The 20,322-nt window shown below is 38.5% G+C and overlaps 1 protein-coding gene across 3 annotated transcripts in view; it reads right to left on the bottom strand.

Moving 5' to 3' along the window:
- Positions 1-102: 102 nt before the first annotated feature.
- The window catches only part of pparaa (peroxisome proliferator-activated receptor alpha a), a 43,688-nt gene continuing 23,468 nt past the window's right edge, over positions 103-20,322 (bottom strand). For 2 of the 3 annotated variants that reach the window (XM_020930104.2, XM_020930096.2), the window contains 7 exons: positions 18,794-18,988; positions 15,875-16,029; positions 8,761-8,899; positions 5,671-5,864; positions 3,311-3,685; positions 1,800-2,043; positions 103-1,004 (listed from right to left, as the gene is read on the bottom strand). In XM_020930104.2, the coding sequence (XP_020785763.1) occupies positions 760-1,004; positions 1,800-2,043; positions 3,311-3,685; positions 5,671-5,864; positions 8,761-8,899; positions 15,875-16,029; positions 18,794-18,965 (1,524 nt within the window). In that variant the 5' untranslated portion in view covers positions 18,966-18,988 and the 3' untranslated portion in view covers positions 103-759. The remainder of the gene's footprint in view (positions 1,005-1,799; positions 2,044-3,310; positions 3,686-5,670; positions 5,865-8,760; positions 8,900-15,874; positions 16,030-18,793; positions 18,989-20,322) is intronic. The other variant, XM_020930112.2, reaches the window with a different exon arrangement.

Below are 20,322 nucleotides of genomic sequence, written 5' to 3'. Positions count from 1 at the left end.
TGTATGGACTCATATATGCACAAATATGGTCTTTAATTCATTGGTAAATTAATTGGAGATACTAATTATAACAAAAATAAATCACAACTGAAGAAAAGCAGACACAGTTATGTTAACTTTAATTTCCATTGTGTTGTTTTGTTGCATTGCATGTTATTCAAAGAAAAACTAAAACATACTTATTGCTTCGATGTAACCTGCTAAGATCATGATATAAATTTCTCTGCATATCACAGTTTGTTCACAGTATTTTTCCTACATTAGTATTTACATAAAATACAAATCAGAATATTGAAACATTTTATACACACCAACAATTTTCACTATTTCATGTTTAAAACAACATGCATCAAAAACTTCAACCTCTCGTGAGTGTGTGTGTGTATGTGTGTGTGAGACCCAATTTTGAGTCAATCATTGATCTATAAGTAAAAGTGTTGAGCTAGTTCTCTGGTTATTTATCTAAGTCCATTATTTTTGTACTATTTATCTATTTTACAATACTTTTATTTACATTCAATATGAAACTGTACATATTATATAAATTGATATAAGCTAATGGCATTTGGAAAAGGAGGACCAATTTGCTTCTGATCTAATGAAATGCATTTACAGTTAAAATTAGTCATAGAGTAACAATATTTTTATAAGGCACTAAAACAAACTATTTGGTCTAATTTACTGGCAGCCTAATTAAAACTCTTCATCTCTTAGAAATACCCAAATATAACAAAAGTCCACGTTGATGCTATCCACATTTCAGTACATGTCCCGGTATATTTCTTGCAGCAGTGGGTGTAGTGACGTGTCCTCTGTCCTCTTGATTTCCTGGATTAACTGAGCATGCTCGGTGACCAGCTCGCGGAGGTCAGCCAGTTTCTGTAGCAGCCGGGGGAAGAGGAAGGCATCATCGGGATGATTGGCCAGCAGGTGGAGCTGGAGAGCCTGGACAATACTTTCCTGAAGCTGCTCCACTAGAGATGTGTCCATCAGGCCAGGACGGTCTGAGAGAAGAGTTTGGACAAAAGAATCAGATTAAATAATGCTGATTTAATTGGTATGTTACAATTGTCTAGGTCAGTCACATTATTTTTTCATGCCATGCACATTTTTAACTAAGAGACATGACAACAATCTGATCCAGATACTTTGCAGTCGCGTCACACTGGGGGTGTTCTACATGTATCTCTAAAGGTGGAATGTTATGGATTTACCATGGTGACACAATGCGCACATTAGCACAGGGGTATCAAACTCAAATTCACAGAGGGCCAAAATTAAAAACTGGGACTAAGTCGTGGACCCAACTAAATATTTATTGAAAAATTTCAGCAACATCTACATGTTTTCTCTTCTTTCGAGATATGTAATGTTAAACCTTTTCTTATTAAAATAAATGTTTAATAATAGTTTTGCTTAAACACTGAATCCGGAACAAGCATAATACAAAATAATAACAAAATTTTAAATAAATAATGTCTCTATAGCCAATCTGTAGCTGGGGGTTAAACTGTAGACCAGAATACAGATTTGACATTTTGTGCAATGGCAATAATTTTTATGTTTTTTATGTCAAGGAAATTAATATGGAAAGTCATTTTAACTAGTTTTTAATGAAAACTAAAAAAAATATCCTGATGTATCAATCTTTTTTGCTTGATTGCTGCATTGAAACTTCCATAAAATCCAGTCTGTTTGCTGTGCCAATCTGCTTATATGAAATGTTAAAATGTCTTGGCCATCTTTTCGTTACATCATTTTATACTGATTATAGTACATGATATAACCACTGTAATTACCTCCACAGCAGATAATGGCAGCCACAAACAGAGCGAGGTCACTGTCGTCCAGCTCCAGGGAGTTGAACTTAGTTGCGAATTGAAACTTGGGCTCCATCATGTCCCCAAACGGCCGTCGCAGACTTTTGAGAAACTCTCTTGTGATGAATCCTCCTCCGCGAGCCACTAACAGCCCATCTTTGTTCATGCAGGAGGCCAGCAGCGTGAACAGGGCTTCATACACACCATACTTCAACAGGGTCACCTACAATCACACACAGAAACAGATCTTATACTGGAGGAACACTAACTTCTCCATGGTGATGTTATCACTTTGCCAAGAATGTTCCAGAGTATAGCAGCAAACCTGTCTTTCTCCATGGAGACACAAAGTTGATGCCACCAGGCCAGGCCAAATTTGTAAAAAGGAGACCATAGACTGCATAAATAAGTGAACTAAGGGAGAGTGACGTTACCCGTAGCTTCGGCGTCAGTCAAATGAAGCTCACGATGCAAGTGGTAATTGGTAGTTTTCAAATAAAGTAAAAGGGACATTGCACGGACTGATGGACTGATAAACTGATCCGTAAAGCTGGTCACGCGATTGGCTGTGAGCTGGAGATATTTGTCACAGTGAGGGACAAGAGGACACTGGACAAACTGCTCTTCATCATGGACACTCCTGCTATAGAGGGACAGATAATACTCCCTACAACAGTACAACAACTCACCCACTGCACCAGACCTTAGAGGAACAGAGGAGCTCGAACATTTTAAGACCACAGTGGAAGTTAAGGAAAGATCAATGACAATTTTTGAGACAGGGTCAGAAGGACCCGGAAGCATCTGAAACACGACAGATAGGCTATATCCACTTACATACACAGTCTATGGAGGAAAAACAAGATGCCTGTTTTTGTAGTAACATAGGTGTGAGAAAATGTTGACACCTTGAAAATAACCAGCACTTATGTTAAAGATGCACTATGTAGCTTTTCTGGTGGAGGGTTCTCATTGTAAATTTGAACAAGCACCCGGGGACCAAGCAATTAACACTATTGTTGTTTGAATGTTGACAGCATTATTAAAAGGGATGTAACAATAACCAAAATATCATGATTCATGATATCATATTGTCAAAGTTCTCACAATAATATCGTGGACCATCTCAATATATCGAATCACAAGTTTCTTTGCTTAAATTAATGAGTTATGGTGCAGCAATAGAAGACAGAGGAAAGACAGAGGGAACTACATAGACCATGATCCTTTGCTCCATTTCAGTGAAGACTATCTGAAGAAATAAAAGGATAAATGTCATACCCTGAGATGTATATTGTGAAAGTATCGTACCGAGAGATTCGGATATTGTTACATCCCTAATCGTAAGCCTCGCCACCATTTCGTGAGCTTTCCCGCGATATCGCAATATATATCGTACTGTGAGGTTCATGCCGTGACGATATCATATCGTGAGACTTTGATATCATTACACACTTAATTATTAAGTTACCCCATATTCAAAAACCCACCTGGTCATTGAGATCTAGGCTCTGGAAACCCGGCACAGCTTTGGCGAACTCCGTCAGCTCAGTGACCGTCTCCACTGAGGTGCTCTGACAGCAGTGGAAGAGCCGTGCCTCCGCCTCCCTTCGCTGCACCTCTCCGTAGACATGGACCTCAGCAGGTTCAGGGACCCCCTCAGTCCCCACGACTACCACAGAACCTGTGACCCCCACAGAATCTGGGACCCCCATAGACCCTGGGACCTCCTCCACAGACTGAGGGACTTCCGCAGACTGAGGGGGGCTGGTTCGGGTGGGCTCTGGGTAGTCGCTCACCATATGGGCCGCTAGCGTGCGCTCCGCCAGCTGAAACGTGTCCATGTCATGGATGATGAAGGGCTGCTGGGAGGAGAGGTGAGACATGACTCAGAACAACAAGCAAGAAGGTGAGACATTACTGTAAAATCATTCTCTTCTCTGGTGGGTACTGTTACCAAAATGTAGATGTTAAAACAAAACGCACTCTTGTGAGCTTTAAGACATGTTAGAATGTTATTACCTCATCAAAAACATACCTGGTGTTGTTTTGTTTCATTCACACATGTTTGAGTTATCGTTTATTATTAGACTGTCCATATTTCCACAGGTAAAGAGGCTTTTCCACTTTGTGATGTCATGAAGTGGTGGTTTTCAAGTTAACTGCTACTTTTACCTGTTGTTTAGTAGAGACTGGCAGTTCCAAAGATGAAATTAACTTAATGATTCTAGTGAAAATGTTTAGAAACACTGTGGAGCACTTCCTGTCTTATCACATGACAATACAAGGTGGGAAAGAAGAACTCACTGTGGATATGCAGGATTTGTGTAAAACACGTGTGAATGAAACAAAACACAGCTCCAGGTCTGTTTGTGATGAGGAAACAACATTATAACATAGGGCCTGTTTACATGAGAATGGTTTTATCGGAAGTGCCTTTTGTTTAGACGGTGACAGCGTTTTTGGGGCTTAAAAATGAAAAAATCTGAAACCACCCTGCAGAGTGGAAAAGTTGAATACGCTCCGCTGTAGTGTTTCCGTCTACACTGCCCAAGACGCAAAACTCTGGTCATGCATACTCAATCAAATTCCACACACTTTAGCGTCACCGTATACATGCAGATTTCCTCCTGAAAATGCTTGTCTAAACACGGAATAAAAAGTGAAGACGCGATGCCACTTTTACTTCATCTGTTCAGACCGTTGTCATATAAACGTAGCCATAGATCCGAAAATAACGTAATATAGGACCTTTAAAATATTAATTTCCAGGCAGAGGTAGATGATATAAACAAAAATAAATACTCCAATTAACTATTTCTGGTTTGTTTTTGTTGATTATTCCATTGCCCTTTGTATTGACATTTTTTCTAACCTGTGTCAAATATTGTAAAATTAATAATATTAGTCACTACTTTAATATAAGTTTTCTTTCTTCTCTATATGTGTCACTGGTTATATACAGTTATGTGTCAATAGGAGATAATCCCCAGAATGCACTGAAGGCATGTTATGGTAGAAGGCATGCTACAGTAATAGCATTAGTTAATGGATTACAGAAACATTGCTCAAATCTCATAATCACTCATGGTCATTCACAGCTAGGGCCAATAAAGGATACATCAAGTACAGAGAACATATTCTAACAAAATTGTTGTTTTGACCCAACAGTTATTATTCTATCATTATTTTATTATATTTTATGGTTTCTATTGACTTTTTTGTGCAATAACTGAACCTCAATCAAGACAAAACAGAGACAGTTTCATGTCTGCAACCATCATAGTTTTGAATAAGGTCACTTGGTGCAACTAATAGTTCTTATCCATTTTGTCGGTTGATTGTGTGCATATGCAGATGTATTTAATGCCTCTTAAAGGTGCACTATGTAACTTTACCTGCTTTTTTTCTATGAACATGTCATCCCTTTGCCTGGAATGTTCCACAGTATGACATTAAACAGCTCTACCTTACATGTATTAAATTACAAGTGGTTTTGTAGCTCAAAAATACCTAGAAAAACAGACATTCTGACTACGAGTGGGGTTACCTCTCCACAGAGCTGACCTGTCACTTGGTCTGATTTGGTCTTCATAAACGTAGAAAGGTTTAATGCCATACAGTGAAACTTTCCAGACAAAGCAATAATATCTCCATGGAGAAAAGAATTTGACCTTTAACCAGAAAAGTTACACAATGTACGTTTAACCACAGTAAACCAAAATTTACCCAAGGATACCAATAAAGACACCTTAAACTTCACCTAAACCTAACATTTGTGCACCTTTCTGAATGACAAAAATCTGATGTGATTATACTTATAAGTAAACAGAAGTATCTTTGTCCTCACAGGCTGGCTGGTTTTCCCGGTGAGGATGAGTCGAGCTTTGGCCTTGTTCATGTTGAAGTTCTTCATGTAGGCTCTGTGGATCTGAGAGATCAGGAGTTTGTGGTCTGATGGCAGAGGTGTCTCTCTCTGCAGGACTTTGCACACCTCCCTGAGCTTCAGCTTCTCCGCTTGCGGCATCCGTCCAAAACGAATCGCTACAACCAACGAGAAGGAAGAGGAGATCATAATTAAAAGGGAAAATACAGATGACAGGAAAAAAAATACAGGAATAAGTCAAAGGAGTTAGGAAAATAACAGAGTAGTGAGAACAATAGTTTAAAGGGGCATTGTGTAACATTCTAGTGAAGGGTCCATTAGATGCTTTTCTCCATGGAGATCTTATTGCTTTGTCTGGAATTTTTCACAGTATGGCATTGAACCTTTCTATTCATTGAGACCAAACCAGACCAAGTTACCCAGACCACAGTCAGAATGTCTGTTTTTCTAGGTATATTTGAGCTATAAAACCATCTGGGATTGAATAAATGTAAACTAGAGCTGTTTAATATCATACTGTGGAATATTTCAGGCAGCACAATGACATATCCATAGAAATAACCAGGCAACAGAGCCCAAGTGAATAGTTACACAGTGCACTTTTAAAATAATTACAGCGGCAAAACATGTCATGATCTACTAGCGTACACATCAAATCCAACAACTATAAGTGCTAAACCTTGACAGCTAAAACTACAAATATAATTTCACCTTGTATCCTAGCACTTAATCCTACATAAGGTACTTGCAGCATCTCGAGTTGTTTTGAACTCATTACCTAGAGTAGATTACGCTATTTTCTGATCTGATGTTCTAATGTTGATTCCTCATCACAAACAGACCTGGATGGTTGAGCCTTAATCCGATACTTGGATTGAAAAGGTGAGAGAGATTTGTCAGATGGAGCAAAACACTTATTTGAGACTTAACAGCTCTTCGTTAAGAGATAGAGTCCCATGTTTGCTCTATTATCCCAGCAAGCTTGTGCATGTTTTTTATTTATTTATTTATTATTTTATATTATTATTATTATTATTATTATTATTAGTAGTAGTAGTAGTAGTAGTAGTAGTAGTAGTAGTAGTAGTACTTGTTGTTGTAGTAGTTGTTGTAGTAGTAGTTGTTGTAGTAGTAGTTGTTGTAGTAGTAGTTGTTGTAGTAGTTGTTGTAGTAGTTGTTGTTGTTGTAGTAGTAGTTGTTGTTGTTGTTGTTGTAGTATTACATTTGTTTATCTATTTTTAATATTGTATACGTATAATTGTTTTGGCTATTACTGTTGTTTTTTTCTATACAGTTTGGTCTCTAAATGTACTTGTACATTTGTATATTATATTCTAACATATCAGCTTTGTAATTGACTATGATGTACAAGCAGTGATATCTTAAACTTAATGAAAACAAAGTTAAAAAAAAAAAAAAAAACAGGCGTAGAGTTGTGTTTTGTTTCATTCACACATGTTTAACACTGAAATCTTGCATATTTAGGATAAGTTTTTCTCTTAAACAGAAAACACACAAGCTGGTCAGATCTACACAAAACAGACTTCTTTAAAAACTAAGGTACAATAGACAAACACTCTACAGTACAACATTGGTAAACTGCTTTTAAAAACTTCCTCCATAGTAAATACTTGAGGAGTGAGTTCATGTTTGGCCCTCCCCCCTCGGTCCACCACATATTTTACATTGCCTCTTTCTGCCTGACACTGAGCTAAAGCAGGCTCCTGTGAAGAAGTGCACATCTGGCTCATCTGCACACAGCTCTGGGAGGTCACTGGGTTTGTTTTCAGTGGCTCTCAGCTGAAAACGCAGCAAAGCACACAGAAAGATGCACTGCCTACAAATGAGCTGTAAGGGAATGTTGAAGTTAATGTTGCACTGTGTGACTTTTCTAGAGGAGGATCCACCAACTGCTTGTCTCCAGTGAATTATTACCGTTTTACCGCGATTATTCCTCAGGCTACGTTTGTATGATGACGGTCTGAACAGAAGACGCAAAAGTGGTGTCGCTTTTTCACTTTTTATTCTGCATTTAGACAAAACGTTTCTGGGAGGAAATCTGCATGCATAAGGTGACGCAAAAGTGTGTGGAATTGGATTGGGTATGCACGCCAGGCGGTGAGGTGGTGATGTATGTGACATAAACGCGTACATGATATGAGCACATCTGACCAGAGTTTTGCGTCTTGGGAAGTGTAGACAAAAGCACTAAGCCTTTACCACTCTGGAGGGTGGTTTCAGATTTTTGCGTTTTTAAGCCCCAAAAACACCATCACCATCTAAACCGTCTAAACCAGACACAGCAAACTCAAATTTGGCCAGCGATATAATTATTTTTGGCCCGTGAGATCGTATCAAATATGTATTAGAGCTGATCCGCCGGCTACAGATAGACTATAGAGACATTATTTATTTAAAATGGTGTTATTATTTGATATTATGCTTGTTCTGGATTCTATTTTTAAGCAAAACTATTATTAAACATTTATTTTAATAAGAAAGAGTTTAACATTATTATCTCGAAAGAAGAGAAAACATGCAAATGCTGTTGAAATTTTTCAATAAATATTAAGTTTGGCCCACGACTTAGTCCCAGTTTTTAATTTTGGGCCTCCGTGAATTTGAGCTTGACACCCCTGGTCTAAACAAAAGGCACTTCTGATCTTATCATATTTTGTCATTTTTACCCGCAAGCATTCTTGTGTAAACAGGCCCCCAGTATGGAAGTAAACTTGGTGATCACAATGGAAATAGGTTAATGGTCAGATCTATGGAGAAGCAAGTGTGCATGTGGTAAGAATTCATGTTTCCAAGGTATTTTTGAGCTATAAAACACCAGTGATTGAACAAATGCAAGGGAGATAATCTTAATACCCTACGGTGGAACATTCCAAGCAAAGCAATAACATCTCCATGGAGAGAAGAAAGTAGAATATCCAGGGGTTTTGTGTTAAATGTGTGAATGAAACAAAACACAACTCCAGGTCTGTTTTGATGTGGAAACAACATTATAACATAGATCAGAAAATAGCGTAATATGGTTTTGGTTGTTACCGTTGTGGGACATGCCGACAGATAGGCACTTGTTGAATCTGCAGAACTGGCACTTGTTTCGGTTCTTCTTCTGGATTTTACAGTTGAGCTCACACTTGTCATACTCCAGCTTCAGCCTGATGGTCCTCCTGAAGAAACCCTGAGGAAATGTAAACAAAAACAATAAGTACAACCGTCAATCAAGTAAATGCATTAATTGTTAAAGAAGATTCTGCTTTTTATGGGGGATTTAATTATAAACTATAACATATCTAGAGATGGTCCTCATAGTGAACCACAATATTGATCTAAAAATGCTTAAAGAGACAGTCCAGAATTTTGCACATAGGACCTCATTTCCTAGTTAGCCACTTTTTGAGACACTTTTTAAAATATTCCATCCAGTCCTTGTATTTGCAGAGGTCACTGGTGCTAGGTTATTGCATGTCAATGACCATAGTTATCTTGCCACTAAAAACAGACTTACCCACTCCACAAAAAACCCAGAGCAAATCTATTATTACACCAGACCGTCGATGTAAAGGTCTGTGTCAATAGAATAATTTTAGAAGTAAACCCAATCTTGCATTTGAAGGATTTATGTCTGAGCAGCAGCAGCAGCGAGTTGAATTTCCTGATAGAAAGCTTGACAGCAGTGGACTGATATCACCTAGCACCTATCTTACCTATTTCAAGTAAAATTCCAGTACTGCTGAGAAAATAGTCCCTTAACATGCGATGATTCATGCGATGCAAGGTTAGTTTTATTTCAAACATTATTCTATCAACACAGACATTTACATTGACAGTCTGGTGTGTAATAATAGATTTGCTTCAGGTGTTTTGTGGAGTGGGTAAGACTGTTTTTAGTGGCAGGATAACTATGGCCACTGACATGCACTAGCTTAGCACCAGTGACCTCTGCAAATACAAGGACTGGATGGAATATTTTAAAAAAGTGTCTCCACACGTCTCCAACACTCTGGATAACTAAGAAATGAGGCCCTATGTCCAAAATTCTGTCTATTTACCGTCCTATATTATACAAAACGACTCCTCTCAGCTTTTAACCATGTTGGAATATTCATCAAAACTTGGATGTGTTTTGTTTCATTCACACATGCTGAGTAACTGTCTACATCTTCAAAGCTCAAAATGTTCCAACTTGTGACGTCATGAAGAGAAGGTTTACAAATTAACAGCTACCTTTTACCTTTAGTTTAGTAGATTCAGTAGATAGTGATTCTAGTGAAGCTGTGTGGAGTTTAAAAACACAGTGGAGCACTTCCTGTATTACCACATGACATCACAAGGTGGAACCAAGTGTTTTCTGTTTAAGGGAAGAACTTACACTAAATATGCAGGGTTTGTGTGTAACATGGATCAGAAAACAGCGTAATGTATGGGCCTCTTTGATATTAATTTATATGTACCATGTCTGTAGTTCCTTACATTGTGCCTCTTTAAATACAGGTCAGGTTGGGTTACGTTTGAGTGCAATGGAAAGTATTTTTATTGACCGTCTGCCTGCACATGTGTGAATGCATCTGTCCTACGCAGTAATCAGCATTCCTAAGTTTCAGCCAAAAAAGATTTAGTCCTGGGACAGCCTATCCACTCATTATCCGCTGACAATGTACTACAAAAACGTGTATCGAGTCTGCGTTTGTTGTGAATACATGAAGAGGGAATATAATGTCCCTTACATAAAAATATGACCATGTGTGTTGGGTTGAAACTTGCAACTGTCACAAAAAGGATTTATTACACCCCCATACTCTTACTGTATGTTTTTCAATTCTTGAAATCGTGGAGCTCAACAGTGGCCACCCACCCTCCAGAAGTTCCAGAAGTAAATTTCTCCTTCATTTTCTCATAAACTTTCTGTGAAAAATAAGAATAATAATCAAAAAGTTTGAAGATTGCTCAGAGCTAATCGACTACGATGTGACTAATGAGCACAGGACCTATAATGTTTTTTGAAACTTTGTTAGCTGCAAAGTTATTAAAGTGCTTTGCCGAATTTTGTGTTTTAAATTTACTTCTTGAACTTAAAACAAACTTATTATGGATATTAGTAAGTATGTAGCTTGTTAGTCTCTTAATATTAGACGTTTTCGAAAAGTCGTTGAGAAAAATCAACGGAAATTTTACTTCTGGAACCGGAGAAGGCAGTTACCCTTGAGCTTCTATCTTTGCTAAACCGGCGTGACTAAGACTCTGACACTTTTGCCCCAAAGCAATAAGGTTCCAGGTAAAATTCCCAGACAAGTTTGTGTGTCTGGATGCTCTTTTGTCCCCCATTCAACTTAAACATGCTCTTTATAATGCTCCAGCTAAGACAGTCTTGACCAAGCCTTACTCATGATCTGGAGATGGTCCCTAGGAGTTGCTTTGTGCTGCCCACTGCCCCAAGTTGCATTAAAGTGGCAAATTAAGGATTAAGTCAAATGCAGAGGACAAATTTCTCTACAGGGACATTAAAGTGTACTTTATCTGGAACACAAGGGGAGGTGCATATTGAAGGAGAGAGATGTTTTATTTTATTTTATTTTTTTTATCTAGTTTTATTGAAACAGCAAATGGCTTTCAATATGAATTTCCTGAATATAAACAACAACGCCACACACTGAAACGAACTTTTCCTGAATAGCTTTAGAATGATTTCTAGCTGTATCAGAACAAGTACAATAGCACATAGACTAGTATACGCCCATGGACCACTACGGAACCACCCTGAACCACTGAGGGAGTACACACAGGGGTGTAGTGGGCGTGGTACGCGTGGGTACACCGTCCACCCAGTTCTCCCAGTATGAGATATAAAAAAAATAACAAATATAAAATAGCTCAGAACTTGGTGAACACAATCTGCATGGCTTATGAAATCTCCAATACTGTCCCATAGTGACATGCGATATGTGGGACCAGGACTGAACCAGGACTGAACCAGGACTAAAACAGGTCTAACCCAGGACTAAACTAGAACTAAACCAGGGCTGAGTGTCGAGAGGGGGTCGGAGGTGCGCCTGCGTAGTTTGTCGGGTGACCACAGATGAAAGGACCGGTGCAGAGCTCCACGCCCCACGGGGTTAACCACAGCCGTCGCCCAATCGCACTTTGTGGACACCCTCCTCCACGGGCTCCGGGTTCTTTGTCTCTCTCAAGTCCAAGATTAATCCTGGTTTAGTCCTGGTTTAGTATTGGTTTAGTCCCCGTTTAGTCCTGGTTTAGTATTGGTTTAGTCCCCGTTTAGTCCTTGTTTAATCCCCGTTTAGGCCTCGTTTAGTCCTCCTGGTTCAATCACAACTCACGTAGCCCCACTTTAAAAATCCCCACTACAACACTAATTACACAGATATAATGGTACCACATAGCAATATAAAAGAAAGTGCTACAATTTAATGCTGAAACCACATTCTATTGTCTAAAGAAAGAGTGTTTTTATTATCATCGTGGTATCAGAATCAGTATTGAGAATCAAGTCTATCCCTATATAGAAATTGAACTGTTAGTATCGTGACAACAGTAGCAGATTAAGGCCCCTGTTACAACATCCGCTGACTATACTGCCAGCTCCATAAGCGAGTCGTTACACAATATATGGTTAGTATGTGGTTTTGGGCTCATGGAGGTGCAAGGAGCTGACTGTAATTTTCAGAGAAATGGGGAAGGACTGAGTCTGTACAAACAACAGGCAGTGATGAGTATGACATGTGTTAACTTCTTGTCAGCACATGTTTCGACTTTGGACTCTGATTCAGTGCTGCTGAGTAACACACAGATATAATCAACCGTAATTGATTGGGCAATGCTCCCATAACTGGAAATGTTGCTTTTTCTTTGCATTGAAAGGGGACATACTGTGCAAAATATACTTTTAAGAGCATTTAATCATTCTAACGGGTTTCTCTCATCATTAAAGGCGCACTGTGTAACTTCTCTGGTGCAGGGTCCGTCCCCTGTTTCTCTACATGTAGACGTTACCTGGAAAGGTCCACTGTATTAACCAGGCTGGTGCCACTTAGTGCTTCCACTCATTTTCATTTCTCTCCATCGACTATGTCAGGAATCAGAATACACTAGACGATTCGCAGAAACCTCGGAAGTGTGAGTCCGGGCACCAGCCAATCAGCAAACAGCCATACATTCTGTGTTCGCAACGATTCCCAAGAGTGAGGATTTAAAGCCGGAACAAAGAGAATGTTTGGTGAATTTTATCAAGGGGAAAAACGTTCTACTTTCTACAGGATTTGGGAAAAGCTTAATATACCAGAGAGCCCAGTTAGCGGAGCATTACACAGATCATGACCAAATAGCAGCAATTGGTTAAATTTTTAAAAAGTACCCGCCTTCCGTCAAGCGAACAAATCCTAATGCTGCGAGGTCGTGGAATCAGGCTACCACTGTATGGCATTACACTTATTTATCTCCATAGCAACAGCAGCTGAAGCCATAAGACTAAGTTACATGTCAGGTCTGTGCAGTAGCAAACCCAGTCACATTTTAAAGTTTTTTAAGTCAATAAAAACCCATGTTATTGAGTAAATGCAAGATGGATACGTTTAATGCCATAGTGGGACATCTCAGACAAAGCAACAACATCTCTAACTTCGTTCTACAATTTTATTTTCTTAATCGATGATACACGTAGGATTAGGCAGCATCCCGTTTTCATTATGGTACAAATGAAAAAACCTGCTTGTTGCTATTGTGATGTGAACCTATCCATAGGAGGGTTTGACAACTTCTCAACTATTCTGGGATACATATATATTATAAACACTTTTCACAAGTTTCAAAGACCAGTGCAGAGTGACGGTAAAGTTAACAACTAGCATGCTAACACAGACTTTGTGTTTATTAGACAATAAACCTTCATAATTAGATGCAGACAGCACTCAGCAGACATATTTTGACCTCAAGAACGTCTTACAGTATATCTGTGCAGGAGCAAGAGAGTTTTTACACAAATATAAGAGAAAATAATGGGTACAGGCCCTTTAAGTACAGTAAGTTCCTGCCCTGTAGAGCTCACTTGATGCCTGTAGTAACGTGTAATCACATTGTACTTTGTGTTATTTGGTGTAAGTTACATGTACCGTCTACTGCACAGTAACAGACCAGTCTAAAGGGAGTCTAACTACCCTCAGAGTAAGGACACATGTTAACTCAGAGCTTTTATCTTAGTCTATTTTAGGGGGAGCTAAATAGTTACACACTGTGGCTTTAGGTGCAGTAAATCATAGCACAGAAGAGTTGATGCCTGTAATAACATATAATCACATTGCACTTTATGTTATAGGGGCTTGAGTTACATGTACATCTACCGCACAGTACCAGACTGATCTAAAGCAAGTCTGGTTATAACCTTGTTCAGCTCTGCCAAAGTTAAGCCCCCACAGCGTCACCACATTCCTCCCAAATTCCAGCTTGTCCCCTTGAACCGGTCATACACCCCCACAGCTCCAGAGCCTTTCCATGATACAACGTCACCATGTCAACTCCCATCTGACACCACTTTGAATAGCCCTGATAGGCACAAGGCTTACATGCTTCTACTGCAACTAATATATCTGGATAAGAGCTGACTGCAAGATAACTGAAACAGGACAATCAGATCTGTGGATTGGCAACCCTGCTGACAGTCAGAATGTAAGAATGTAAGGTTGAGCTGTTTCCTACCACAGTCTGTTCTGATGTATTTGAGTTTCTTTTTGTGCACCAGCTACACTGACAATTTGATACGACTGAATCTCCATTTTGATTAAAACTGGATAAATTTCACATCTTTCCTACCTACAACTCTGCCCTCGCTTCACATTATAAGCGCCAATATTACCTCAGTCTTGTCTGATGTATTTGAGTTTCTATTTGGGAGCACAGCCAAAGGGAGGAGAGGTGACGACTGAACCTCACATGACCCTCTGCATGTTTCACAAACTTTCCACTGGCTCGAGGTCGACTCCGCTCAGGTCTGTGTCCTTTAAACTGCACGTCAAAGGAGTGTGCTTCCTCCTTTGTAACAACCCAAGAGCTATTGTTCTTTTTACAAACCAAAACAGGATATAAAAGTTGGAGGTGGATAATATAATCACCAAACTATTGACAATATTGACTAATGACGCCAGGGACAAACTAGGTCAAGAGTGAAAGCAGCCAGAGAAAGGACAATCTTAGGTCACTTTCACAGTGTCACTACTTAGGCTGACGTAAAAGACTTTAGACCAGTGTGAACAGAACAGCCGCATATACACTGGGGTCTGTCTGTCCGGGTTAAAAAAAAAGTGCTGCTGGAGATCAACTGATGGACTTTGACGTGGCTCGTGGTGCATGTTTGGGGTGAATGATGCAGATGTGAACAAGACTGAACCAAAAGTTAAGTAAACAGAAATAAATGTAGTGTGCACTGGGGTCAGTCCAGAGAGTATGGTAACATGTGTGAGAACGACCTTAGTGTCTGTGTTTTAAAAGATCATTTGTCTTTTTGGCTATAAGACAACAGCTGTGCCTAGTGTCTCATGTGCAAGAGACTAGATAAGGAGCCAGCTATGGACAGTTGAGATGCTAAAGGATTTTTACACCATATGTGGTAGCAAATGTGGCAGAAGACCTTCCAGAGGAAATACTGAGAGAATGGACCATTTCGTCAAAAATTGAAACATCAGAGTGGAGTAAGAGTGAGGCTTATCCTGTTGTGTTCACCTGGTTCCCTGTGGACACTACTGTGAAACTACTCTCTCTCATGTGGTCAAAGTACTAACATTTCAAACAATTTTTATATCATGTGTAACAATGAGTATCTAGTTTCAATACTGGTTTTAGTGGCATCTGATTTTCGATACTTCTGACAACAAAGTGTGTCTGAACTGAACTGAACCCAAGTAATACATTACTTTTGACAGTATCTATACATGTATCTGTAAGTTTTGGCATGGTTTATGAAAGTATTGCATGCTCTCGCTACCTATGTGTCTGTCTGTATATCTATGTATCTATCTATTATCAGACAGTAGACTAAAACGCACTGTCTGTCCTCAGTGCTCAGGTCATTGCTTATGTTTGGTCTGTAAATAGGGTCAGAGGAACATGCACATCGAGTCCTCGCACACAAACAGACAGAGGCTGGACTCACCTTGCAGCCCTCACAGGCATGGACTCCATAGTGGAAGCCTGAAGCCTTATCTGCACACACTCTACACTCCAGAGACAGGGGCCCAGTGGACTCCTCTGGACTCGGGGCGGTCCCACTCGTGCCAGAGGACGGGCTGGAGGCCGGGGTCAGGGTTTCTACAGCAGAGACAGAGACAGTGCAGCTCTATTGATATTTTGCAATGATATCATGCCGGGGGTGTTCTGAATGTATGTGTAGGGAGGAATGTTCAGAAGTTATTATGGTGACACAATGCACACATTAGCAAACACAGCCAAAAACGTTTAAGACTGTCTGAAAAGTAAATAAAAATACAGAATGGATTTTAAAAAACACATTTTCTGGAGCCAGTGATAAATACAAGTGTCCTGTTTAGGAGTTTCATCTCAAAAAACATGACAGAGACTAACTAAAAAACTGTTCATGTTAATACAATCTAGCTTTTGACTGTAATATTAACTGTTGTAATTCCAGCTGAATCAGTTATTTCAGGTCAGATTGTGTTAAAATAAAGGCCAGATTAAAGTCTAACAAAGCATCAGACAAAGCAGTATCAAGTTGTTAATATTTGAGTTAATACTATAAAGGCAAGGTAAAGCATAATGTTACATACGTTGTTTATGTATTTTATAATTGTCAAACAAACAAAAATGGTCAGTGGTCAGGCCATTCTGCTAAGGGGCCAAGAACACTACCTACAGTGATGGGAAGAATACTTTGAAAATGTATTTAGTTACAGAATACTGAATACCTGCATTAGAAAGCATCATGTAACATATTCCATTACATGGTCCAATCAGAGTACTGTATTCTGAATAGTGGTGCTTGAAATACTTTTACATCCAGTTACAACATAGGCTTAAAAGCAGCATTAGGTTTGTTTCATCATTCGTTATGCATTTCCTATCATTAATTTGAGATATTTATGTAATTATGCCTATATTTATATATTTATGCCTTATTTGACATCAGTCTCTTGCTATTTTTCCTACTTATTTTGAATTTATTATTACCATTTATGTCTTTCTCTTGGTTATTATATTATATTGTGATATGTGAGTTACTGTATCCAAATAATTTCCAATAAAGATTGTCTAAGTCGAAGTATACGGGAAAAAAAATCACAAATATCGTCACCACAAGAGCAGTTTTCTCTATTTTTCTCACTAATGTTGTATAGGGCTGGGTATCATTCAGAAGCTGATGATATAATACATACCTTGATACAGTGAGCTTTCGGTTCAATATAATGTATTTCAAATTGATTCGATACGGTTCAATAAAAAATAAAGACTAAATCATGGCTGTGATACTGAAAGTCTTTGTTACATCAAAACAGTGAATATGTCAAATGTGTTGCATCAATGAGTTTCCTTTCATTAAACAACCAACAAAACTTGAGCACTGTAACAAGATGATTAAGTAAAATACACCAAAAATTGCTCTTGGTGATATATCAATACCGTAGCTCACGATATTGATACTGTATTATCATATTAAACGAATCTTAAATGACAACAATGGCATTTTAGGAAAGAAGCTGTAGTGTGAACACCACCAAATAAAAGTGTAACTGTATACTTCTGTACTTCTGAACAGGGGAATAAGCAGGGAGGGGACAAAAGGGTCTGTTGACACTAAATCCAGTGTTTTAGGGGCCCAGATTTGGATCCTTTTCCTATTAATTTATATACGTATGTAAGGGTTCAGGCTCCCAAATTACAGTTGATGGACCTGCTTCTGATTGTGTATTTATTTTCTGTACATTTATTTAGTCACTTCCCAACACTGCATATCTAAACAAACCAGTGCTCAGAGAAATAGGTGCTAGACTGGTGGTGACTGGCTAATTTTGAAAACGTGGAAGGAACTGAAAACTCCTACACTGAAAATGTGAGAAGAGAAATTCATGGACAGCGGTGCGTGTGAGACGGAGGGAGGGAGGATGGGAAGGGTGCATCCGTTACTGAGCAGTTGAATCATTTTTGTTTGTACATGTCTGTAACTGAACAAAGTGTTTCCATGTTGACTCTTTTAATGTTACGCCTCACTGCTTTTGTTTTGTTTTGTTTTGTTGGATCCTCATTATGTATAGAAACCCTGATTGACGTTGATTGATAATTAATAAAGCATTATATTTGCTCTAAGGGTGGACGGCATTGACATAAAAACTGTCTACTATTCACTATAATCTGATGGCTTTTTGCAAATTAGGGCTGGGCTTCTTCCTGAAAATAAAATTGTTGATTTCGATTTTTTTCTCCCACATTTTGTCTCCATTGTTACCAAAAGTACAGAAAATGGTAAAAACTGAAAAGCTTCTATTCAGTGATCCTGGGAAATCTTTTATAAATGTGATAAAACAAAATATTACATTAAATATACAGCCCTAACATTTCATTTGATGTCACTGATTGACACAATTTCCAAGAAAGTGGGGATATAAAAATGCATTTTCTTACAAATAAATCAATTTGAACTTCAAATTTGTTTAAAATTTTGCACAGCCCTATTTCATATTTATGAATGTGTTTTGCTTGCGGTTTGAGTAAAGCAGAAAAGTGAATGCTACAGTAAAACAGTGCAGAAATATCCTTTTATGACCTAATTTAAAGGATTACAATGCAGATTTCTCTTCTATTTTTATCACCCATACACTAAATACTCATTGTTCTATTTTTGCATATTAAAAAAACAGATGAAGTGGCTATTACTACTAAAAAGATTGTCAAGTAATAAATTCATAATCTGTAAACAATGAAATCAGCTACCTATTAAGTTAGTGAATCAACACATTACATTACATAAAAAGCTCTTTGTGTGCTGACATTGCCAACATTAATCTTCTTGAGTGCACATAACTTCCCACATTGCATCATACTGAGAGGTCACATGACTTACCCAGCACAGTGGGGCTGTCTGGACTCTGGTACTCGGGGAAGTCAAAGCCCAGACTGTTGGCTTCGATGGACTGAGAGATTTGAGCCAGATCGTCCATCAGGTCTCCACACAGAGGGCTGCCCAGGAGGGACTCTCCCAGGGGGGACGGGGGGCTGTACACGTCCCCTGCCATGCTCACGAGTGTCAAACACCAGACTGGGAGGAGAGAGGAGAATGAAAAAAATAAGAAAATGCAAATATTGGATGCATAAGAATAATAAAACTTCATATAATAATTGCATAATAATTAGGAGTGTAACAATAACCAAAATATCGTGATATTGTATCATCAAAGTTCTCACAATAATATCATGGACCATCACAATATATCGGATTACAAGTCTCTTTGCTTAAATTAAGGGTTATGGTGCAGCAATAGCTAAAAAAAGACAAAGGGAACTACATACACCATGATCCTTTGCTCTATTTCAGTGTAGATTACAAGAAGAAATAACAGTTTTTATTTATTTTATTTTTATTTTTATTTATTTATTTGAGACAGGGACAGCACACAATTTTTGCATTTTACCTTAACAGGAGAGATGCATTGTACATCAGGTTGTAGCATCAGTGCTAATTTCCACCTGTAGTCCCTGGACAGATTCATTGATTGATTGTATTTAACTGACCTTGACTATCAACTGTTCATGGAGACCTGTAGCATGTTTTGGGTTCTAAGCACTTTTAAGTGTTAGTTCTTTGGATTAAGTCTTGTCAAGGCATTTTAAGAGGAAAAAAGTCACATATTCACAGTTTTGTTAGCCTCCACAAAATATTGAGATAATATCATACCATGGGATCTATATTGTGAAAATATCGTACCGAGAGATTTGGATATTGTTACATTCCTAATCATGAGTCTCCCCACCATATCGTGAGCTTTCCCATGATATCACAATAAATATTGTACCGTGAGGTTCATACCGTGATGATATAGTATCATGAGACTTGGCTATCGTTACACCCCTAATAATAATATAAGGTAATTATTAATGGAAGGTCCTATATTATGCAAAATTGAAATGTTGTTACCTCATCTAAAGCTCAAAATGCTCTGTTCCACCTTGTGATGTCATGAAGCAATAGTTTTCAAGCTGCTTTCACCTTTAGTTCAGTACAGATTGGCAATTTCAGGTCTGAAATTATTCAAACGATTCCAGTGAGGGTGTTCGGTGTTTAAAAACACAGTGGAGCACTTCCTGTATCACCACATGACATCACAAGGTGGAACACGTGTTTTCCGTTTGAAAGAAGAACTCAGCCTAAATATGCGGGGTTTGTGTGTTAAACATGTGTGAATGAAACAAAACACAACTCCAGATATGTTTGTGATGAGGAAACACTAAAACATAGATCAGAAAATAGCGTAATGGGGGCACTTTAGGTCTAACATTTCAATTCTAAAATTCATGTGAAGAATGGCTGTTTATTTTATCTGCTTGTTGAAACATGTTTCCGTGAACTATCCCCATTGAGTCAATATGAACCAT

Source organism: Boleophthalmus pectinirostris, unplaced genomic scaffold, assembly GCF_026225935.1.
Source record: "Boleophthalmus pectinirostris isolate CB_2022bp ecotype Guang Dong unplaced genomic scaffold, ASM2622593v1 HiC_scaffold_18, whole genome shotgun sequence".
Lineage (NCBI taxonomy): Eukaryota > Metazoa > Chordata > Actinopteri > Gobiiformes > Gobiidae > Boleophthalmus > Boleophthalmus pectinirostris.
This window is presented reverse-complemented; position numbering and strand designations above follow the sequence as displayed.